We start from the raw sequence: 26,110 nt of genomic DNA, 5'->3' as shown, positions 1-26,110 counted from the left end.
CATGTTGGACCAACCCTACGGTCCATTACTAGTAGTGGTGTACAAACATGAGTTGAATCTCATGTTGGGCCAACCTACTGCCCACGGTCGTTACAAGTTGGCTAATACTAATGAATCCGTTAATTTTTTTTCCATTACATCCACCCATTCCATTAATTGTATATAAATGACGTATTACCTAATAAATAAAAAAAATTTAAAAATTCAAACCAAGATTATGATTAGAGAAAATTGAAAATATAATTATCAAAATCTAAATAACAATTGAAAAGTCAAACCCAGACAAACCAAATGAAAATACAATTGCATTTATGTATTACCATTATCTTATTTTTATATATCTAAAACTCTATTATTATTAGTTTCATACGTCGAACACACATTCTGAAAACACATACGAAAGATCATATATTTAATATAATATTTGAAAATAGTAAAATATATGTGCTCAAAATTTCGAAACACAAAAAATTAATAAATATATTTTTATAATTTTATTATTTATATGTGCTCAAAATTTCGAAACACGAAAAACTAATAAATTTTTTTATAATAATTTTTTATCGAATGATCTAATGGGACGTTATATATAACTGACAAAAATTTGTATGAAACGGTCTCACGGGTCGTATGTTTTGAGATATATCTCTTATTTGATCATCCATGAAAAAGTATTACTATTTATACTAAGAGTATTACTTTTTATTGTGAATATCGGTAGAGTTGACTCGTTTCAAATATAAAGATTTGTAATGCTGTTTTGTAACTCTAGATAATTAATAAATTTAATTATTTCACTAATAAATTTAATTTATTAGAAGGCTATTAAAATGCTGAGTGGCTAAACGATAATTGTTTAGCAAAAGACTGTAACTTTCCTCATAAATCTCGAAATTCTCGGAGGTCTTCGGCCGGGAGTGTGGAGAAAATTGATGGCGGAAGAGAGTAGCAGCAGTCGGAAGGAGTCAACTGTAGCATTGACAAGCTCCACGAATTCGACGCGTCAAAGCGAAGACGTAGACGATCTCCTCAAATCCCCTTCTCATTCTCCCAACAATTCCTCCACTCGCAAGGTCTGCGCACTTTTAATACCTCGTGTTTATATCTGTCAGCTTCTTTTTGTGGTTTTATGGCTCGGTGTGATTAGATTTGTAGATTTTGTGAAATGGGCTGCGAGTATTTGTTGCTTTACTTATTCGATTTTTCGGGAATTTTGAGCATATATGATGTAAGGTTTACATCGGATTCTTGGCGTACCGTTTTTAAATCGTCAACGAAAATTGGGTTTATTAGCAGAGTTGAGTAAAGATTAAGGTAATAAACACGTGTTGTAGCGTCAGTGGATCTCCTTTTTTTCTCCATACGCATAGGTAGTAGTTGAAGTGATGACAAATTGCTGATATGGTAACTATTAACACAGAGTAATTCAGAGAAGCCGTCTTTGGATTGAATGAATTGCGTAAGTTTCTGACCAAGGATGTGTGCTTTGATGCCTCTAAGGATAAAAATCTCATAAACCCTCACAATCTATAAAAATATTCTGAGAAAAACGCATGGTTTCCCCTTGAACAAGTGATAATTTATGAAGATAAATTACCGTGGTGATGTGGGATATTGGGGAAACCTTTCTCTGTGAGCCTGAGGATGAAAGCAAGAGTGCAGGGCCTCGGTTTTTAATTCACTGGTGGTACTTACACCTAGAAGATGTGTGAAAACTAGTTTCCATTATAGGTGATAGTTCTAGTCTTCTAGCACATAACATTCCTTTATTATCTAAGTTCCTTTTTATATGTTAATTAGTTATGCTCGTATCCCTCATAATTTGTTTGATAACACTTCACGGGTCATTTATTCATTGCAAACAGAATTCATGCTAATAGTGATCCTCTATTCGGAAAGCATTTTTTTTTTTGCATTTTAACCCTCTTTATCTTGCTGCAACCATTAATTTTATCAGTACATTATGTGGATCTAACTTAAGTGCTTGATCAGGCTTGCTATGCTGTTCTTCAGAGTTGGGTTTCGAAGAAGTTTATGACTGGATGGTATTTGGACTATTTGAATTTTAAGAACTCTTTTTTCAGTCCTTTATCATGTTTTCGTGTACTTAGTTTTTCTGCTGTTTTTAACTTGCAGTGTCGTTCTCTTTCCAGTCGCTGTTACATTTTTTGTCACGTGGTGGTTTATTCAGTTTGTTGATGGTTTCTTCAGTCCTATTTATGAAAGACTCGGCATTGAAATATTTGGTAAGCCATCAAATACTGATCTTACTATCCTATATTCCTCTTTTTAATTTTTGCTTCATAAATTCAAAATTATGGATAAAATAATGCTTAAGTTTTTCTTTTATTTATAAATAAATGAAACGGAACATTTATTTAGGCCAAGGTCAACTCAGGTCCTTTCAGTAGACATTCCATTAGATGGCATCTTATACATATCTCGCTTTGCTGTATTTTTAGTCAGGAATCACATTTTTATTTACAGGAAATTTTGTTTGTAAGACTGATTTATTTTGGTCTAATTATTTTAATTTAAAATTTGTCTGTTGCAGGCCTCGGGTTCATTACATCAATAATCTTTATTTTTTTTGTTGGTATATTTGCTTCATCGTGGTTGGGTGCAACCGTTTTCTTGATTGGAGAATGGTTTATAAAGCGAATGCCGTTTGTAAAACATTTGTATTCAGCTTCAAAGCAAATTAGTTGTGCTATATCTCCAGGTATCCGTTCTATGTTGTTTTTTTACTTTTGTGAAATATTAGTTGCTGATAAAATATAATGAGGTTACACGAGGCATTATTTATAAGAAACATACTCTGGAAAACAAAGATATTTGTTTCTGGTAATTTGCTTTTTGTCACATACACTGATATTTTTCAGTAGTTATTCATTATTCATTCCTTGCTCGTTTCAATTTATTCCTACTTCGGCCTTAGTTTCAAAAACTGGTAATGTGGGTTATTTGTGGCGACTTACTTTATACCAAATCCACCATAGGAGAGAATCTTGAACTGTTACCTTACCAGTTAGGAAACACATTAAATAAGTGCGCACTGCCTAGAATGTATTAATCTTGGTTAGATATCAGGGTCATTCTTTGATTTCGTGATTTGCTTTTGTAAGATAACTTCCTTAAGTCAATTAGTCTGTCAGGTGTTGGCTCCCTTCATGTCATTTTCCTTTTACCTGTAGTTGAACTGTTACAAATGGGTCCTTCAAAAAAAAAAAAAAACTGTTACAAATGGGAGATTTTCATTTTGCCTACCTGTAGGTGCTTGAAGTTCAGTACATGATAATTCTGTACATGCCAAACCTAGTTTTGTGTAATTGTCTTTTCTTTTTGCTTCTCACTATAAGTTCTCAGACATTATTGGGATAGACCTCTGGTTTTGCACTTTTTGTTCCTTAATCAAGCTTGGTAAATTTTGTTTATGTTCACGAACACAATAGTTACAGAGACGAGATTCCAAAAATGTCTTTTTGTTGTTGCATTCTAGATCGCCATAAAAGTGCAAGTCTTGTGGATCCGCTAGCTAAGTCGAGCTCGATTCAATTTTAAGCATTTCTTTAAAAACTTTCAGCATTAAGTTTTAGAGAAATAATAATCATTGATAAAAAAAACTTTCATATGTAAAAAATAAAATTTATAATATTGGTATGACAATAATTACCTTTATTATTTTGTATTGGATAAATAGTATATTAAATTACCACAATCTCGATTTTTTAGACAAAAATACAAAATAATATCTATATGATCTTGACCTTCAGAGTTCAGGCATTAAAGTTTATACTGTCTCAACTTGTTTGCAATATCTAAGTTCCACAAGTATAGTCGGTTCTTCATGCAATGATGTATCGAATGTTTATAAAACATATGTTTCTGAATGTCAGATCAGAACACAACTGCATTCAAGGAAGTTGCCATAATCCGTCATCCTCGGGTTGGAGAATATGCTTTGGGTTTTATTACGTCATCACTGATTCTTCAGGTGCATGCAATATACACCTGACAGTGCTGATCATAACTGGATTCCATTTTCTTGGTTGTTACTTCAATTGAATTGAATGTGATTCATTTGATTGCAGAGAGATGATGGGGATGAAGAGTTATGCTCCGTTTATGTGCCGACAAATCACTTATACATTGGAGACATCTTTCTAGTGAACTCTGAGGAGATTATTAGGCCCAATCTGTCTATCAGAGAAGGGATAGGTATTTATTTTAATATTCGTGAGAGTAACCCACGGTTCCATTTATATGATGATTGGCCTGAATTCTTTTTTTAATGTAAGCCTTTTACATGGAAAGTACAGGACGATTTTCCTAGGATTTTGTCATATTTGTTCTTATAAGTTGTTTAAACGTTCTTTGAATTAAGAATTTTGGCTAAAGGCACTTAGGATAGGACGGTCCTGCATGCTAATACAGCGACCTTCAATATATTATCTACTATATTACTTAGAATCCTGGGACCTTAATTGGGAGGTATTTAGTGTTTGTGGGATAGGGGATGATGATTTTCTCGACCTGAACATAACATCAATTCCAGTATTATTGTTTTGATTTATTGTCAAGTATCAAGGTCATGTTCCAGTTGTGAGTTTTTACTGATTATTTCTCTCTCATTTTTGGCAGAGATTATTGTTTCTGTGGGTATGTCAATGCCTCAGGTGATTTCTCCTATGGAAAGAATCCCTCGTCAAAATGATCGGATTAGCCTTGAAAGGATGATGTAGTAGGTTGGAACATAACGCGCGAAGACACTCAAATCCAAGGACAAATATAGCTTCATTCTGGGCATGATCGTCCTCAAACTTGTACTCTTGGCAATCCAAATAGCAGATGATGAGTTACATAGTCAGGGTAACCATTTGTGGATGGTTTGTTCTAAAACTATTGCTTTTATTTGATTTAGAGTTCTTTTTTAATTTATTTAATCTTGTAAGTTATACTACAGCCAGAGCATGTATGTTGTTCGGTCACATGATGAAATGTGCAAGTCTACTCTTGACTCCCTAGTTTTGTGTTCTGTATTTGTAAAGAGTGTGACATTTTACTTCACTATGAATCCAAAAATTTTATAATACTTGGGATATTTTGTTATATTTTTCTAGCATAAATTTGAACGAATTATAACATATTGAAGCCCTTCGGAAACCGTTGTCGATAGGGGTGCAACTTAAGGAAAACCAGGTCGTCCACTTGATAATCCACATCTCATAGTCATATCCAAGCAGTTTAGCCAACCATTTTTGTTGTTCCGGAGGAGTTGTACGTTGTTCCATCAGATATTTAACGCTTAGTTGGTCAGTATGTGAGTGGAAGTTTATGCCTAACAAGTATGGACTCCAAGTTTGAACAATATATGGACCATGCTTGCTTTGTAACACATTGCTAAGCTCATGAACGCTATTATTGGTCTTCCTTGTTCATTCAACACCGCATCAATACAGACCATTGCTTGTTTAAGGCTGGGAAGGCATGTTCTGCTTCTTTTGTCCACCCAGATATAGGTTTGCGTCTCGGTGAAACACATGCGCATGCGGCCGGACCCACCTGTATTAATCTTTTTGGACAAAAATTTAATTTTTATTTCGGAAACTTTGTGCTTCTCATCTGAATGTCCTTTATTGTCACCCACCATCCAGTGAGGGCATGAAGTGATCTCATTCAGGTTCATCTTGAGTGTTGGGCGAGGCCTTCAAGACACGTTTAGCCGAGAAAATTTTGGACTGGCGGGCCCGATTCTTGTTGGAACTTTGAAACTCGTTAAGCATTAGACACGTTTTTAATTCTAATAAAAAAAATTAATCATCAAAATTGCATCCAAACCATAACATTTTAATAATAAATTAGCAACAAAAAAACAAATTTATTGTGAATTAATGTTATATATTAGGGAATTCTTTTTAATATATCATAAAGTATAAATATATTATTATTAATATATACGTTGGGTGAGTTTATCGTAATAAATAATAGGTCAGACTGAATTGTCAAGTCGACCACTCTCCTCTGTAGTCGATAAATAATGTCATCTCCAACTCATTGCATTGTTTTAGTGCAATTTTAACTTCAAAATAACACAATTTTGCACCAAATATCAAACTCTTTTCCAACTTATCAACTCTAAAACTCAATTTTAAAAAGAATATTCCTTGTTATGTTATTTATAATCACTATATTATTCTAAAAATTACTTAATTAAATATTACATTTAAATTTTATTAATTTATATTATTGATTTAAGTAATTGTATTATATAATTTCAAATGTAAAATATTTTTAGTAATAATTATTCTCAACAAAAATTCTTCCTCAAAAAACTTATCTTCTTCTTACATATTCTTCAAATTATTGTCGTATTTGTTAAAGTTTTTTTTTTTTACCACAAATATTATGATATTGAATATTGTTTTATTTATTTTTATTTTGTATGATTTGAACTATATTTTATATTTAAAAAATCATTTATCGCTATTTTTCGAATCAATTTAAATATATGTTGTAATATTTTACATTTTACTTGATCGTTCACAACAAAAACCCGCAAACCACCGCAACATCTCGAAATCGATCAAAACCATAAAACTAATTTTACATGTAAAATCGTAATTTTTTTAAAAAAATAATAACCGACTGCATATGATAATTTAGTTTGAAATTTTTTTGAACACCCGCAAAACTACACTGAACACCACACAGCTCCAATTTGAAGGAGCATTTGGTGCAGTGTTGTTCATGGACAAATTCGGTTCATTTGGCCGGTCCAAACAAATTTTATAAAGCCCACTATGGGAAATTAGGGCAAACTCTTTATAAAATCCTCCTTTCAGTCCCGCTATGATTCCGCCGTCGAGCAATGGCTCCTCTCCAATTTCCCTGCATTTATCTTGCCCCTCACTTTTGCTTTTCGTTTCCTAATTTTCCGTTTGTTTTAATTTTAATTGGCGCAAGAAAATCGTTAAAATGATGAAAATCTCCAAATCTGCAGACGCAGCATTTTCCGGCGACAGCGCCGGCGGTGCGGTGAGCGGCAATTTTCCACACGAGATTTCTGATTCCAGGTTTTCTTCATCCTCTTGTTCGAAATTTTCAATTTTTTTAAAATCTTTTCGTGAATTTTTTTTTTCTAACATTCAACTTCTCCTGAATTAAATTGATTTTTGCGTGGGGAAAATGAAAAAATTACTCCATTTATGTATTTTGAGCCTTAAAACATTCAATCTTCGATCCAAACTAATGTTTGTTTTTTTTCCCTTCTTTTTATTCATATAATTAACAAAATTAGTTTACCGGACCCAATTGGATCGGATTCACTCGCACCAAATAATAACATCATTGTACCACGACGCTCCTATTTAATACTGATTGGATCGAATTCGGATGTACTAGATGTGTATAAAATGGGTATATCGAAAATTTCGATATCTATTATTTCCACAGGATGTCGAAATATACAGTTTTATATCGAATATTATATATTTTAAAATTTTTATATATTGTTTCGTTATTTCGGTATATATCGAAATTTTCAAATTTTATATTATTATCGTATCGAATTTTTTCGATATTAACTTAAATTCAATATTTTTCAATACGATAATATCGATATATTGAAAATTTAGTATTTTTTCTAAGAGAAATATCTTTTAAAATACTTTTAAAGACCGAAGAGGAGACGACGGCCAGTAGTTGGTCCAAGTCCACAATGTGACTATTACACGGACCAGACTCCTACCGGAGGCAATGGTGAAGACAGAGCAATGCTGCGTAGAGGAGGTAGAAGGACCACGAGTCGTAAAGTATCTTTTCTTGGAGAAGAGAGGCAATGAAATTATGCTGCGTAGAGGAGGTAGAAGGACCACGAGTCGTAAAGTATCTTTTCTTGGAGAAGAGAGGCAATGAAATTATCTAGGGGATCGGATTTTATTGATGTTCTGATTTTACTACTAAAAAACCATTGGAATGGATTGGAATCCAATGGTTTACTGATAAATGGATGAAGCTTTTCAATATCGATAACCAACTTAAAAATTAAACTTCCAAAAGAAAAATAAGTTTTTGATAATATCAACTCATGGTACATTTAGAACCGGTTTTCACGGTTTAGCCAGCCAAGGCTAATGCTAATCTTTGCAAGAAGTTTCGAAGAGGAGTCAGATTTATCTCTAAATACCCTGCCCATGAATAAGGCTTAGAACGGGGTCACAATGGAATGGGGAAGGAGGAAGTAAATATACGCAGCCTGAGAAACTCTATGGCCAGTGCTTAGGATAAAATCCTTACAGTTATCCGTTTAAGGGTAAATTTTTTCAAGTTTTTCTTAAGCAGTGAAGATGAGGATGTTAGTAAGCCACTCAAAAGAAAAAAATATCCAGTTGAAGGATAAGGAGGGAAAATGAACTTTTGATTATTTCAACTCGTGGTACATTTGGTGATATGAATTTGAAATTCATGAATTTTGAGTATAGTTTTATAATTAATGATGGAATAATAAATCAAATTTTAAATTTTCATCATACTTATTTATGTATTAGTAATACAAAATATAATAAATTTAAATGATAATTTTATTGTATGAACTTGAAATATATCATAATTAACATAAAATATTATATGAAAATGTAAATATGGACTTACGAGATAAATTTTGTTTTATGATCTTATTTCTCTAAATTACAAAAATATATTTTAATATTTTTGAAATTCATGGATTCAAAAGAAAAATTAAGACCCTTGTTTTATTGCAACAAATATTGGTATTATTACTGAATAAAAACCAGAATTAAATAACACAAATTTTCAAATAATAAATCATTGCACAAAGGTCATTGAGGTATAAAAAAAAAACTAATTTTATTTTCTTTAGGGTTATCACAGCATAACTTATCCAAAGAATCAATAAAAAAAAATATAAATTGTGTGCTTTATATTTTGTTATCTACACAACAAATCATCCTCCATGTACTTATTCAAACCTTTCTCCTTTCCACTGTACTTGGACGAATTTACACCAAAACCTATCCGTTGTAAGAGTTTCCCAAGTAACTTTTCGACGTATAATCTCTCGAAACAACCAAATGTTTCGACGTATCTAGTCACAGTTCAACCCGCACACTTCTAAAATGATCCCATCTCTCGACACGAACGGGTTGATTCGTACCCACAATAACGAGAATATAGAAGCAAGAAGAATAGACCATACCACGATAATGGTGGGAACCCTGTCTTGTTTTCCCATAAAACCTTTGAGGAAAGGGTATAAATGGAGAATGACCCAAATGGCGAAGAAAAGTCTTCCGAATAGTGGGCCCCATGACTCATAACCGTTGCTAATGGCGTCTGAAATCCCAACTATGACCCCGATGATGTTGATGATCATTAGTGTCAGAGGAGGGATCAACAAAGATGTCCATTTGAAGAGGTAAAGCTCGGAAAAATCTCCATCATCGGCTGCTTTGGATGTGACGGTGAAGTTAGTGTTTACACCGGCCAAGACCTTGAGAAGCCCTTGGATTAGAGCAAAGAAATGGGATGAGACGCCACCGATTACCCAAAACTGCTCGTTTCTCCACAGGTCATCGATTGCTACACGCCCCCATTGCATTTCTAGGACACTGGTTACAGCAATTGATAAAAAGAGCGCCATGAAAATTATGCTGGCATAGTTGCTGATCTGTTGATGAAACAAGAAATATGTTTAGCTAAAATGCCATGTATAGCAAGAAAGAAATGGGACTCTCCAACTGTAGTAATGACTGCCTGCTGTTGTATAGTTCATGGCAACGAAACTACTTACAACACAAACACCGCACTTTGATAGTTGTACAAAATAACAGCAGCAGACAATGAGAGTAATTGTTGCCCCTAAACATTTGCCCTAACTTACAATTCATTTTCTTTGAACACATGACGAAACATAATACCGATAATAATATTTATAGCACTTTTCGCTGTACCACCGGCTAAATTTTTTGGTATGATCGTAGATACTCGATCCTCTGTTGTCTAAATAAGAAACATGAATTTTGTACGGAATTCGTGTATAAGAAAAAAGATATAAAGTTCATGCATAGCTCTAGTCCTATCACATGATTTTTTTTTTTCTTGAAAAAAAAAAGGTTCTTTTTGTCCTGGAAAATATTTCGAGTATCATTTCAACCAAAATCTTGAGGTTGCCCCCTTAATCACAGGTTACTGCATTAAGAACAGTCATGAGGTTTGAACGAAAAAAACAACCAAAAGGTGGCGTAGCAGTAAACAGTCTGAAAACAGAGCTCAACTCTTGATAGGGTCTTACCTCAGGGACAATGAATTTTCCAGTAAGGAGACAAACTGCTGGTAAGGTACAATAAGCAATCAATGGAATGGATGTCAATGGATAGACGACTGAGTTTATATATGAAAATCTCTCGAGAGGTTTTAGACCACACCCGTATCCATACCAAATAGGACAGTGTCTGCTCAACAAAATTTCAACCGATCCCAAAGCCCATCGAAGAACTTGGTGCAATCGATCCGAAAGATTGATTGGAGCCGACCCTTTGAATGCAGGTCTTTTGGGTATGCAGTACACAGATCTCCAACCATGACAGTGCATCTTAAAACCAGTTAAGATATCTTCAGTAACAGAACCGTAAATCCATCCAACCTGATTGTACAGTTAGCAGGAACTCTAATGTAAAATCTCGTATATGTGGGCCCTTTGGAGTAACAAAAGAACTTTAACCAAGATCTGGATGCATACCTCTCTTCCCCATTCTGTTTTATCTTCATAGCCACAACTAATGACGTGAATAGCTTCTTTCAAGAGTGATGCAGATGTTGCCTCCGAGGGGATGCCACCTTCTTCTAGAAGTGTTGAAGCTATGAAAACCGGTGATTGTCCAAATTTTTTCTCTAACTTCACCTGGGGCATGAGGGTTGATTTTTCACCATCAATTCCTGCCGAAAACAAGAATGCAATTACAAGAAGAAGAAAGCTCACATTCTTAGATTCAAAGGTATGTTTTCGTATATGTGCAATACTTTGCTTTCGTATTTTGTTACACACCTTTGACTCCTTCCTCGATATTTTCGAGAGCATGAATCTGGGATGAACCTTCCCTGCTCTTCATATTTTTCTTGTTATCCTTTGATTTCCCTTTCTTATTCTTCTTTCTTGATCCACAACAGCAGCAACACCATTTTGGCCAACAATTGCATGTTTTTCCAGGAGGTTTTGCCTTCTTAGGGGCATCATATCCATAAAGGGCTTGCCTTCGAAAGACGCATCCAGTTCCAACGTAAATTGGACCTTGGATCCCATCAAGCCCTTTCATATTTATCTGTTGGAAATCAGGATGGCATTAGTCTCGTACAAATTCGTAACTTGTAATATGAACACCGAAAAGGACTATACATACATCAAAAAAGACAACGTTGCGATTCGAATATCTATCATGCCGATCAATTCCATCGAATCTTTGAGGAAATTGGACGTAGCATATTTTCTTTCCAGCTTGAGGATCCATCATAAAACACATAGCTTCTCTAAGAGCCTTGCTGTTATTTATATAGTGATCGCAATCCACGTTAAGTAGGTATGGTGCATTTGATATGACAGCTGAGACCCGTATCTAAAATTACAAAAAGTAAAAATAAATTCAATAGCTAATTACATGAACTCGTATTAAAGAAGAATGAGAGTTACCAAAGCATTCATAGCACCGGCTTTTTTGTGGTGATCAAATCCTGGCCTTTTCTCACGAGAAACGTATACAAGACGAGGCAGCTCATTCCCTTCAATATCCCGAACGCCATTTTGACCCAAAAACACCTATTAAACAAAATGGTGGTCACAAACTAATTTATTTTATCTGCATTATTATGATTATCAGGACACAAATGAAGAGCATGTTCACAATACCTGGATCATTCCAGGATGATCCCTGACAAAATTTCCTGGCCAGGGAGTTCCGTCCTGCATCGTCCAACCATCCTCGGGAACTTTCTGCGCCATTGCAACCAATCCATTTATTCGAACTTTAAACTCTTCGTACTCTCTCTGCAAGATAACAGTTGCAGCAGACTATTTCAGTGATCGAGGTTTAACCCCAAACAGGACTTACTCAAAGAATGGCTAGATTATGCTGGTGTTCGAGTAACTATAACCAAATACAGTTATGTTTGATGGAAATTGTAATTTGCAAAAACTAGAGGGACAAAGTACAACACCTTCATTGCACGACGTTCCCTCACGAATGTTGGTTCAACCTTGTCTCTCAAATAGTCAATTTTTTTAGCAAAGTACCATTCAGGAGCCCGGGGTTCAATGCTGAATTTCTTGCAGAATGGGACCCATTTTCGGGCAAACTCAGATGTTTCAGAAAGAGCTTCAAAAGTGAGCATTGCAGCACCATCATCTGAGACGTAGCAAGTAACCTTGTCGATCGGATAATCCACGGAAAGTATGGAAAGAACGGTGTTTGCAGTAATTAGTGGAGGCTCTTTTGAGGGATCCACCGTACTCACAAATATGTCAACAGAAGATAGCTCGGAGGGCTTTCCTTCTTTCTCATACCTTACACAGAATTTCAATCATACCAACTTGAGATCATAAGAGGCATGAGATATAGATATAGCTCGATTTTGGACACAAGCATTTAGCTCAAAAGATCACTTTATTTACAAGGATTTTATTGACAGAATTAGAAGCAGTTTAGTATCAGGATATAATAGTCAAACGGTTCTTTTTTACTTTTGTAAATAGAAAATGAAGCAGAAACCTTACGAAAACTTCAATCATATCAACCCAAGATAAGAGGGATGAATTACAAATATTGTAAAACAACAAAAGGAAAAATACAGTGATCAAATATACCTTAGAGATAGTCTGTCAAGGTAAGTTTCTCGTTCAATTGGGAACCATTTCGGAAACTGATCGAATATCCATGACACCGCGAACCATATCTCACATATAACCGATGTCAGCCATAATCCATATGCATCATTAACAGGGTGGCGAATTCTGTAGTGAAAGAACAACCCAAGAATTGCCATTCGAAGCACAATGACTATTCTGTAAGGGCTTATCTTGCTTGAAGAAATTGGTAACTTCCTAGAAAGTGGTTGCCTCCCTTCATCCATCCTGCAAATAGGGACGGGGAATTTAGTACCCTACTATTAAAAAAGAACTACATAATTAAATAAAAGTCTATAAAATTAGTTTTACATCCTTGAATTGCAAAAGGTTACACACTAGTTAACCATAAATTCCAACAAACAAATGAATAGATACAAAAGTTACAAGTCATAATTACTCAAATTCTACGTAATTTTCTAAGAAAAAAAAGTTTGCTGAACCACCAAAACCACCAAGTTGCCATAAGTGGTATTGCTAATTACAAAGTATGAAAAATGAAACTGAAATAATGGACCTACTTGGGTAAACCAGGATCATCTCCTTGATGCTCAACCATTTGAAGTCTATCATTTTGCTTTTTCTTCCACTCCTCCATTCTTTCCTTCCAAGCAATAGTACCATAGCCATATACAGCTAAGTCTTTCTTAGGATCCATGGGTCGTGGCTGCACTGCAATTTCCATAGGGGAATAACACTCCTAAGTTCTAACGAAGAAAAATAACTACAAACATACACACTGTTGAGCTTAAAGAACTTACAGGACATGGAAGAATCTGTAAAGGGCATTGGATGAACTCGCCTTTCATGACCCATAAAGGAAGGGATAATTAGAGCATGTTTATCAGCCGAAATGGTATCATCCTACATCAAGACTCGATATTTTAGAAAGATTTGCAAACCAAAACAACATTAACAAATACAGGAAAACAAATGCTCTACAAAAGCTGTTGAGGCCCAAATACCTCTTGACCATAAGTAAGCAGAGGGATTTCGGAGTTAACATGAGAAGGGTGCGTGTCTGAAGAATCGGTAATTCCGGAAGCACTCCGGCCGATGTTATTGCGACCATAAATTCCAGATCCCGGAAATTGCAAAGGATCTTTCCTTTCAAATTCATTCTCCAAATCATCAAATTCATCTTCATCTTCATCTCCATCAACTCTCGGACTCCCTGAAAATTTGAAGTTGCTTATGAATTAAACTATAGCCAAAAGCAACCAAACAGACTAGTTGGGAGCAACTATTTCCCTCGCCATCATATGTTAGTACCCGCATAAGATGTATTTTTTAAAAGATTTGGATTGTAATAAGCGACAAAAATAATAGATCTAAATTAAGTAAGACAGAGATCACCCCCTCTAAAAAACCAGTTTCATCAATGCATTAAATTACGTCTCATGGTCAGTCAACTGAATTCTATAAAGCAGTAATATTTGAGAGTTACTAAAGAAAAACTAGTAAATAACAAGAATTAATTACCTTTAATGCGCTTGTATCGGGTTCTGCACTGAGGACAAGCTTGGTTACCTTCCCTTCTTTCGTATTCATAGCAAGGTCTACAAACAGGGAAAGCACATTCATTGCAGGCAACAAAAGGTTCCCCATCCACAGTAAATTCAATCTCATCTCCACAAATCTGACATTTCTGTCCGGTCAATTCTTTCACGGAAGTCACCTGAAATTAGAACAATTACGGCATCATGTCAAGAAATTTCAAAATTTACAGTTAATGAAACTCAGTTTGAAGCACAATAATGGGAGATTAAAGAGGTCTTGAATCAAGAAAAGTTGAACAGAAACAAAAAATGAAAAAGTAAAGAAAACCCAGTCAAGAAAGCAAGTCATTTAGATATTGCAGAAACTGTATCAAGATTAACGAAAATAATGGCAATCTTTTTAGGGGAAAAATACAAGTGGAAATGATGCAGGTTTCCATCATCAAACTGCAAAATTTTCAAGAAATTCGGAAGATCTGAGCTTCCACACACCAAAATGGCAAGAACACAGAGATATCAAGGCTAAAGCAGAACTTTCTTCACCCCTCAAAAACACATAAACTGAAGTGGACCAAAGTGATGAAACAGATATTTAATCACAAACACTTAAAAAGAGCCAAATTTCAACAAAATACCAAAACGATTACACAATTCTCAGGCACTCACCTTTCCAATTTCATCAGCATTGATAAGTACAAATTCATTCCTGTTGTGTGAACCAGCCACAAGCCTTCCTGTGGCCATCCCAACAAATAAAAAAGCACTCCTCTTCCCCTCACACACACTATCACAGCACCTCTTTTAAAATCGACAAACAAAAGAGACGTCTACAATTACGCAATATCAATGAAAGCCCATTTTCAGACATCAAATAAAGAGAGAAAAAAAAAAAGAAAAAGAAAAGATCAAAGCCCCTCCGATTAAACAATCCAGTGAAAATGAAACGTCAACACACACTAAAGAAAACAAAATATCAATGCATTTGGCCAAAAGAAATGTGGGTTTGNTATTCTTCTCTTGAGAGAAAAACCCCGACAATGATAAAAAAAACAAAAGGGTCTCTCCTTGTGGTGAGCTGGGGAAAAGCTGTAGTGTGTGGATCAGAGAATCATTTGCCACGGGGGTTGAAGAAGAGATCGACAAAGACAAAATTGGGTGAAAATTTATTCTTTTAAGAGAATTATTTGAAGATTCAACGCAGTAAAAATCTATAAATATTCTTGATAGATTTGATCAAGAATATGTAAAGATTTGTAATCTTTCTGGTTAGTGAATAGTAAAACTGAGAGTGAGAATGCAAAATCTTAATTACTTTATTTATTTATATATCATCAAGATCTCTTGGTATCCTTTTGTTTCATTAAATTCTGGCCAATAAAAAAACATTTTTTTATGTTCAAATTATTAATTTTTATTATAAATATTTGACGTCTCAAATTCGACAACTCTCCACATTGTACCAAAACAAATCTTCCTAGCATGCTTATCTTCCCAGCATGCTTACACGTTTAACTTTAGAGTTTTTATGTGATGAGCTCCCAAGAAAAAATACACAGTTTTTTATATAAGTAATACATAACAAATCTTTTAAGTTCTTCTAAACTACACAGTCTCATACCTTAACAGATTTAGAATCTCTCTTATTCCAGTGTGAGATCGGTTAATTCATGTTCCCTTCATCTAGAAGCATGTCAGGAACCGCTCTTCGGCCTCGGGCATCACAAATATAGATCGGATTGATTTGTCTCGCTAATAAAGATTCATAATACGTAATGATATTTTAAAATAAATTACTAGTATCTATGAGCAACACGTATATATGCATGCATACGTTAAATTTTGTTATATAATAAAAATTGAAATACACTAATTTGTTTTATAAAATATAATAATGTATTTTTTTTAATCATATATTTTGTTTGAATTTTTATTTATTTTATTTTTATTAAAATAATGGTATTAGACCGGTGTTTAACCGAGCAAAAGCGAGTGTTTGACCAGCATAAAATTTTTTAAGTGATATAATTTTATCTGTAGATTTTTTTTTTATTTTGTAGTAAAATAAATTAAAATTATTATATTTTGTTCACCTGAAAAAATACTATTTAAACTTTTGTTTATTTGATACTGAAATCCGGATAATGCGATTTTACTGAATTTGAGAAAATACACCTTACCCATACGAAAAATTGTCACTTGAATGAGATAATTGTTAATTAGTTAAAAATTTTACTTTGCTCATTTGGCTAAAATAGAACCCATTGGTACAATAATGGTCTCTACTAGTTAAATCAATCGTGATGCTTGAAATTCTATACAATTTAAAATATTTAAGTTGCACCGTTACCATCAGCTATAATTTTTGGTAAAGCGGCAAGCACTCGATCCTACGATTAGTAACAGAGTCAAAATCACGGGTTCGATTTTCATTGATGACAATAAGTGCAATTATTGAGATGAAGATTGTGTAGGTATGTGTGTGTATCAATTTTGATATTCTGCTCGTCCGTTAGACCTACCATTGATGTGATACTCAACTATTGGACGTGATGAAACATCATTTCGGTAGTGGGCATTGAGATGAGCGCGGTTTCTAAGCAAATATATATATAGTATGGTCAAATCGGAATACTAATATGTTTGTATGTATTGTTGGTATTCCGATTTGACCATACTATTTTGGTAAATTTGCATATAAAAGACGAAATCGCAGTATTTAATTGGAATATACTGGTCAGAAAACCAAGACTTTAATGAAATTGTGGCACAGTGAGGAGGTAAATATTACAAAGATTCTTTTCATATGACGTACAATACAACTTCAGACAAAAGCTAAAGGACGAAATTGAAACCATTATTTTTAAATTTTTTTTTTTAAAAAAAACATCATATTATCTCTTACGAATCCACCCAAACACGAGCGACTAGGGTTTCTCATCGTCGCATCATCGATGATAAGACCGTGATAAAAATCCCAAGGTTTCGACTCGAATTCGACATACTTTCGAACACTGTATAAGGTCTATATGATTTTTTTTTTCTAGTTATGGTACTCGCAATTATTATTTTTCGATGTGTTTTAGATAACCTTCCAGACTAACTCCGTGGGCTAAAACAGTAGCATGCAAACAACGTTTTTCATTTAAATAAACACTAAGCAAATCATTTATAACTGACTCATCTGAAAAAATATTGATACGATGATCAAACTCATTATCATTATCAAACGATCTCCACCAACTCGAAGAGTCCTAAAAGACCGATGTATGCTTATATAATTACAGTTATTAATTGGTCATTATTTTACCAATGTCTCCCATTTTTAAATTAGATCTGACACTGGTTGAGGTATCAATATCTCTGAATTTACAGCCCCTTGGCACCTTGAATTGCGGTGTGTGGCCAATTAAACAAATTCAAGATTGCGTTATATATATATATATATACATTGAAGATTTATAATTTCAAGCCTCAAGTTTACATATTTTAAAAATTATACATACATGTTAAACTGTATTTTTGCTCATTTATGTTATATATTTTTTTCGATTTTGGTTTTCTGTTTTATTGAATTTAAGTTTTAGTCATACGTCTTTTTATTGTTTGGCGATTTTAGGTTTTTTTCATCTGGAGTATTGATGTGCACTACACATTTCAGCTCTGCATTGATGTCACATCAATGTTACGTCAGAAAAAACTAAAATCGCCACCATATTAGAAAAAAGGATATAAATAAAATGGAACGGAAATTTCAAACTCTCAATTCAAATATTATTTCCAATGTGATTTCGTATTCATATAATAAAAAAATATATTATACATATGATTGACTATTTACCGTTTTACCAAAACATTAAATCTGTTGACGGATAATAATATTTTAAACCGTAAAAAAACTCAAACGAGCACGTTTTTATAGATCTCGGTACGATCAATTATTGCTCCCGACAATATATTCGTAAAAGAGTAGGTCTCTTGTGAGACGATCTCACGAATCTTTATTTGTGAGACGGGTCAACCCTACCGATATTCACAATAAAAAGTAATATTCTTACCATAAAAAGTAATACTTTTTCATGGATGATCAAAATAAGAGATCCGTCTCACAAAATACGATTCGTGAGACCGTATAAAGAATATCTATAATTTTACTTTATGTAAAAATTGCTTGAAGGGTCAGTCATGTATCTTGTCTTAGCCCCACAAACGTGCATTGTGCAGGCATACTGCTGCCTTTGCATTTAGTGTATTGGCCTTATGATTATCTATCCATTTTTTCCATGGCTTCATCAACACACATTTCCAAGTCTAGAAAGCCTATTGAATGTTGAATTCACGTAAAAGAAAAGCAATAGCAATTCATTATTTTTATTTTTATTTTTATTTTTTTAAAAAAAGAGAGAATAAAATATTTTTTTAATTTTTTTAAAAAAAGAGAGATTATTTTTATTTTTTTTNCAATAATTGCGTGAAACACTTCATCTTCCATAGTAGATTTTCGAATCTCTAGAGCGGATTCCTTTAAGGCTTCGGTCATACTCGGAGTTTTCGAACTACTTGCACCAGCCATTGTGTTTCCTGAATGACAGTTTGTTAGTACGATTGAAAAAGGGGTGAGTGGCTATGTATAGGAGGAAGGGACTAATCACAGCCGTTGATCTGTAAATGCACGAACGACTAAGATGGGCCAAGAGTTGAAAAGACGTGTACGGTTATCAAGGTGTCAGACTTATCCACTTCTCGAAATACGAAACGTCTTTTAAGCGGGAATTTGTGCTATGACACGTGTCATCGCGGTAGTATCGACAGGGCCCAAGAATGTTAAACAATAAGTTATTATGAATCCAGGGGACAGAATGTCTCAGCATTTCATCTCATTTATGGGATATTTGAAGACTTCAATTTGATGCACTGTTCATTATCTGGGACTGATCGGGACAGCGAGTCAAGCTCTAGCCCGACTATTTTAGGGATGGGTGGTGATACCCCCATAAGGATCCGGTTCGAGTCGTTGCCATAAGGATCCGGGTCGATTGACGACCCGGACACTATTAAGAGCCCGAGCACTGCATGTTTCCCAAGAATTCTTCGAACAGCCCGGTCTCCCGCGCAATAATCGCCCGAGCTCTCATATAAGTACCCGGGTAATCAATTGCCCGAGCCACCTCGAGAATTGAACCATACTCAAGTATGATTGATACAGGACGTCTAATCTGTCAGAACAACTTGGGTTTGGAGTGTCCTAAAAGTCATCAGAAGATAGGGTATGGGCAGCCGACCTACCATACTTAGTAGGTAGCATTGGAATCAAGGTACCTACCTCATCTTCTACTATAAATAGCAGGTATAAATGTCATTTACCGATTCGGAAATCTTTGAACTCTCAAGTATTACACATATTTTCTCCCAAATATTGCTTATGTTCATCTTCAACCTGCTGACTTAAGCATCGGAGTGGCCACGCCGGATACCCCTCTGGCGCCCATTCACGAGTTTCTTTCATTGTTTGCAGGTGCTATTGAAGCCATTACCTTCACTCAAATTCCCTAAAAACTATAAATTATTGATTTGACCTGTTGGAGCTCCTTACCCGGCTCATCCATTTCAACAAAGTCACTTCAGATTTAATTGACCAAATGGATTAATAATTCATATTGGCTCCAATTGAAAAAAAAAATAAAAATAATAATAATTGGTAGGTCAATGGACAATTAGGTAGTAGTTGATTATATTGTACATGACCATTCTTCATATTATTTGGTTTATTTTAATTTTTTTGAATAAAAAAAAATAAAGATAGATGTGTATAAGAATATCATCGATGAAAAGTAATACTTTATTTTTTTTTACTCTGGAGTTGGGAAGATGAATTTGTTACAATTGAATTTGGAATCCGAGAAATCGTCCAAATTAAAACTTAATATTTTGATATCAGATCAGTTATAAGTAATACGTAAAGTAACACACCTTTTGAATTCAGATGAATTTCTTTTTCACCTTTAATACTTTGTGCAATTCTAGTAAATTTTTTTTTTATTATTATTATCAATAGTAATTATAAAATTGTTTGCATGTATCTTATATAAAAGGTAGCCCCTGATTATCTTCATCATTAAGATTTAATTAATGATTAAATCAGCAAAACTCTCACTAACTAAACACATAAAAAATTTTCTTATATTAATGAAAGTTTGTTTGACTAAACCTATTATTTATGTTATTGGGTTGTGATATTGTTTATGCTCAGAGAGCGACCAAAATTATGTTTTTGAACTGTTGTATGATTTAAATAATTTGAATTGTATTCTTATCATCATCTANGTCTCACATGAGACCCACTCATTATATATTACATTCAATTTTCTCTCTTATAATTTCAATTTGTAAAAACTAATAACTTTCATTTAATTTTTTTAAAAAAAACTAGTTTATTATCTAATTTTTCTGCAGAACACACGTATCGCGTGTGCCATGATCCGTTACTTTTTATTGAAGATGCAAGAGCTGATTATGACTTTCAAATATTTGAAGTGTCATTAATATGTTAGATTATGACTTTTTATGCTAATATAATATAATCCAATCTATCTTCAAATGAGTGAGTTGAATTGTGTCATGTCCATATTGTCCTTGTAATTAATTTTGTGTGTTTTATTAGTTAATAGTCCTTTTACATGTCAAGTGTATGGAGTGCATCGGTTCCGTGCAGCTTGCATGCACCATTGTGAGTTATTATATAACTATCAGAACTTTGTTTACGATTTATTCTTAATTGTTTTTTTTTTATTATTATGTGGAATGTTCTTCTCTTTTAAGGAAAATTTATTTTTTAGTGCTTGATTTACTGTTTTCATGTTGTTTTTCCGATTTCAGTTTTCGAATGCGACTTCGACTACCAACATTTGTTGGCATCCCTCTATATTTCTGCCGTTTTTTGGGTGCGATCCGCTCTCATTTATTATGATTCTGGTAAAATTAAATTGGTCGATTCCGTTTTCTAGTGAAGTTTGATGACTCAGTTCACAAATTGTGAATCTCCAATGGCGATTAAGTTTTGTTGCATAATTCGATTGAAATAGTCTTTTTTTATTTTTTTTTACATCTTTTGGTGTTAGGTTTGATATAAAATTTGCATCCTAGCTCAAACTAGAGATGTCAATGGGGTGGGTATGGAGTGGATATGGCTAAACCCAAGACCCGTCCCATGAAAAAAACTTTGACCCATTACCCGTCTCACCCTAGTTAAATATTCTTCGGACCCGTCCCACCCCGTATACGAAATGGGGCCTGGTAGACCCGTGAGACCCGAATTTTTTAAATGAAAACAATAATTTTCTTATCACATTACTGAATTATGAAACAAACAAGCATCTAAATACAACACAATAGAAAACTAATTCATGACTTCGACCACACTTAATAATAACAAACAAAGTATTTTCACGACATAATGAGTTACATGAAAATTAATAAAACTAAAACCATAGAGTATTTATATCCATATATATGGAGCGGGTCTCATACCTAGACGGGTCTGAAAAATTAGACCCGAGACCCGCCCCATGACCCATTTCGTATGCCCATCCAGACATCCCTAGCTCAAACCCTGGGGTTTATACTTTTCAGGTTTCTAGGAATATTTTTAATATTTTGCGACCAATCGTACCTAGGGATCAATGTGCAACTCATTTCCAACTTTATTGTTGGTGGTAGTGTCGAGACTGCCCCCACAAAATCTGAGCCATTGATTTTACATGGTGATTAAATCTGGGCCTTTGATCACCTCATGGGGTATATGTGTGATTGAATCTGAGCCTTTGATCACCTTTTGGGGGCAGTGGCCCACAAGGTAGGGTGAAATTTTCCATTGTTGGGATAGTAACAATGAATTGTGTATTAGGATGCATGTCATAAATCATATTGAAGAGAAAATTGTGACATCATTAATGAATATATTGAAAAATAATCCATACGTAGAATTGTTATGTCATGTTAAAATCTAACAAGGAAAAAAACCAACCCCCCCTTAAAATCTTCTTAAATGCAATTCGAACTCAACAAAAACATATCAAATTCAAATCAAGTCTTGAATAATATTCAAGCAACATGAAATGATCGCGAGTCCTCGATTTAAATTTTGGGCTGCCAAATTGGTCTTGGTCATTTGATGCTATTATTGAATTATTTGTAATGCACTGTAATATATTAATAGATTATAATAAATTGAACAATGATAAATGTAACATCTCTATAAAAAAAACACACACACACATCGTTCTATTTTCCATATAAATACTCAAAAAGTATCTGTTCCCAAAAATTTGAAATTGATTCTTGAAATGGCATGTTTAAAAACAACCAAGAAGTCGAGACACATACGATGCATGTGAATATTATGTTTTGATCACAAAATATTTAAGTAATGTTTGCAAGAGTTTTTATTGATTATTTAGGTAATCTTATAGAGTAAATCGGCATTCATCAGTAGCTTTTATCATGCTTTATGCAAAATTAAATTATTAGTTGGTTGATATAAGAGTATTATATATAGATGGAATATAATATATTACAACATAATCATAACTTGTAAAAATCAAAATCAAAATCAAAATTAAAATTATAAAAATTAAAATCAAATAAAGTCCGTAATTTATTTTCATATTCTTCTACCATTCTAAACACCATGTTGAGATTAAAAATATATATATAAAGATTATGATTATAAGACCAAATTCCTTACACTTTTAATAAATGCGTCAAGATTCATAAACATATTATCAATATAAAAAAAAATTAATTACACCTAGATTTTCTTTCACTTTTTAAAATCTTGAACAAATGCATGAATAATCGAAGCAAAAGAAATAAATTTAGTTAATCTCAAAAACCCATTTGAATTTTTTTTTATGGCTATAAAAAGGGGTTGACATTCCCATCATTTGCACCAACAAACATTTTCAAAGAATTAAACATGTCAAGTGTCTACTTTCTATTGCTGCTTGTTGGGCTCTTGGTTTTTGCCACTCCATGCCTCACTCGAATCATCGACCAAGATTTAACATTTTTGGATTCCACTAATGAAAATGACCAAATCATAGAAGATGAAGATATTGTGTGAGAAATCACGACGTCTGAGCCACTCCACCACCATGCTCCTTCGCCTCACCACCACGATCACCACGCTCATCCTCCCCATCACGGCCACCACGGTCATCCCCCGCATCATGGCCACCCTGCTCATCCACCCCATCACGGCCACAAAGGCCACCATGCTGATGCCCCTCATGCTGAGCCTCCAAAACATAAGCATCACCATGCTCCTCCACCACATCATCATGCTTAGGCTTCTATACGATATATGATTAATTCCGAGATAATAATAATGTAATTTAATATGAAATAAATTTATTCGCGAATATATACATTTGAGAATAATATATTTCATCGACAACAATACATCAATGTTATTATCCTAATATATATGTTCTGCTTCAAAATTAAAAAAATCTAATCTACTGGGTAATTTCATATGAAATTTATTTAAATGCGACATCAAACAATTTCTTGCTCAATCTCTCTCCATAAATTAGCTTGGCAAGTATTTTTTAGGAATCGAAGTATCCCATTCTGAAATTACTCATGAAATCTTATCCCATTTCGATATGACTGGTTGCTGATCGTTTGATTTTCCTACGAAACTAAATCTGTGTTTGCAACCAAAAGATGGTACACAAATTCCTAATATGGCAATTTATCGTATACTCGTGGTATTTATTTTATATGATCTCAATGTAACACTTTCTGATATTCAGTATATTGTAAATACACTTAGGGTATATACACATGGAAAGATGGATTTGAAATCTATGAATTTCGATTATAGTTTTTTTGGTTTACAATGAAATAATAGTACAAATCTTAAATCTACATCTGACTTATTTACACATTATTAATACAAAGTAGAATGTATTTGAAACGACATCATTATTGGATAAATTTGAAATTCATCTTAATTAATTGAAATACTATATAAACATATAATAAATTGATTTGAAGTTTATGGTCTTCAATTCCTTCTCTAAACAACAAAAATATATTTGAATACATTCATCAATCCAAATACAACTTTAGTCGATTTATGCTTAGGCATTGTCATTATTCTAGTCATTTTGATGTTGCCAACTAGGTTATCTTATTTTGGTCGGGCTAGTTGTGTTTCTACTTGTCGATCTACCACCGCTTATTTTGCAAAAGCAGAATATTGATCTCTTGTTGCACTTACTTTTAAGTCGAAATTATTAAGATATCTTCTTTAGATGTCGGTTTCAATCATTCACAAGTAAGGACAGAGCCAGAAAATATAATTAGGGGCGAAATGTTTTAAACAACTAATTATAAAAAATTAAAAATATAGTAATTGACATATGTATAAAAAAACAACAATCATTATTATATTTATACATTTATTTTAACCAAAAGGATATTATAAAAAATAATCTTAATTTAGTATGATATTTTTTTTTAAAAAAATTTAAAATATGGTTTTAATTAAACTACTTAAAAATAAGAGAAACAAAGTACAATACCAATTTTTTAATGATTTATTTCACCAACATCAAGTTGATAAAAAAAAAGATAGAAAATTAATGATCTCATAGCTATAATCCGATTACTAAAATCACAGAAAAACTCGTTTCGCCTACTAAATTACGTGAATTTGTTCCCATTAACACAAAAAATTCTTCATTTTCAAGAAAAATGTCGATTAGCACTAAGTAGTTTCCACCAGGTGAAAATCAATGTCATTCCACAGTACATCGACCTTTCCACCCGATCCCTTAGTCTCTCTTACTTGACAAATATGAAGGCCGGGCAATACCATTTCCCTACAACAACAGGTTCAGATCTTATATTGTGGGAGGCGAGCACGAAGCGTGCCATCTACGCCTTGCACTTCGCCTAATTCGAAATGTTGAGGAGTCTTGGTTCTCATTGTCCAAACCTCCAGTCCAAATAATGAAGGTGGAAAACCATCTTGTGAAGACCCCGAAATTCCGAAGCAAATCACGTATGTAATAAAATCCGACTTTTAAATCCTAAACTTTTAATTAAAGAAAGTCAACAATATACATAAATTTTCAGCTTAAAAAACTCGAAAGGTAGCTCAAAGGAAACCGATGCAATGCAAAACCATAAGAATTGAAGTGTCGTCTCTCGGAGGAGGAAACCCCTAGCTCATAAGCTTAAACCATCTGCTCCAGTAAGCTCATTGATTCTTGTCCTAAAAGATACAAAAATCCAGATATAAGAAAAGCAAAAAATTGGACATAATCAATGTATAAAGAGTGACCATTGAGTTCACCAAGGTGACCCTCGGTTGTTGATAATCTTTGACCACTTAGAGGCTATTTGGACCATCATCCTTGGGCATTTTAAGGGACAATTTCGGAGAAGGGTCACTTTTCTACCTATCAATACCCCATATGTTGAAGCAAACACCACACTCAAATTTCCTCTCATTTCACTCCAAGAATTTGGTCAAGGCAAGGAAGAAAACAAGGGTTCGTGCAGTCATTTTGTGCCACAACAAAACACGTCGAAGTAATGCTGAAACAACTCAAAACTATGCTCAAAATATTGAATAAGTGCTGCCCAAAGTTCGTAAGAAGGACCGATCCGGGGAAAAGAAGTTGTCGCCCAA

The 26,110-nt window shown here is 33.8% G+C and overlaps 2 protein-coding genes across 2 annotated transcripts; one reads left to right on the top strand and one right to left on the bottom strand.

Moving 5' to 3' along the window:
- Positions 1-849: 849 nt before the first annotated feature.
- Positions 850-5,047, top strand: LOC140975172 (protein LIKE COV 2-like). The gene is made up of 7 exons (XM_073438741.1): positions 850-1,073; positions 1,993-2,045; positions 2,137-2,246; positions 2,555-2,722; positions 3,897-3,994; positions 4,092-4,218; positions 4,642-5,047. The coding sequence occupies exons 1-7, from the start codon at positions 933-935 to the stop codon at positions 4,740-4,742; spliced, it is 798 nt and encodes a 265-aa protein (XP_073294842.1). The 5' UTR covers positions 850-932; the 3' UTR covers positions 4,743-5,047.
- A 3,966-nt stretch (positions 5,048-9,013) lies between these two features.
- LOC140975173 (cellulose synthase A catalytic subunit 6 [UDP-forming]-like) lies at positions 9,014-15,412 on the bottom strand. The gene is made up of 14 exons (XM_073438742.1): positions 15,076-15,412; positions 14,393-14,588; positions 13,876-14,084; positions 13,672-13,774; positions 13,432-13,582; positions 12,872-13,138; positions 12,226-12,571; positions 11,918-12,055; positions 11,702-11,827; positions 11,415-11,627; positions 11,063-11,336; positions 10,757-10,953; positions 10,310-10,660; positions 9,014-9,685 (listed from the first exon to the last, which is right to left on the bottom strand). Exons 1-14 carry the CDS (start codon positions 15,151-15,153, stop codon positions 9,104-9,106), a joined length of 3,231 nt encoding a protein of 1,076 aa, XP_073294843.1. The 5' UTR covers positions 15,154-15,412; the 3' UTR covers positions 9,014-9,103.
- Positions 15,413-26,110: the final 10,698 nt, after the last annotated feature.

Source organism: Primulina huaijiensis, chromosome 4 (assembly GCF_012295235.1).
Source record: "Primulina huaijiensis isolate GDHJ02 chromosome 4, ASM1229523v2, whole genome shotgun sequence".
In the NCBI taxonomy this organism is placed as follows: Eukaryota; Viridiplantae; Streptophyta; class Magnoliopsida; order Lamiales; family Gesneriaceae; genus Primulina; species Primulina huaijiensis.
Note: the sequence above shows the minus strand (reverse complement) of the source record. Positions and strands in the feature narration are given on the sequence as shown.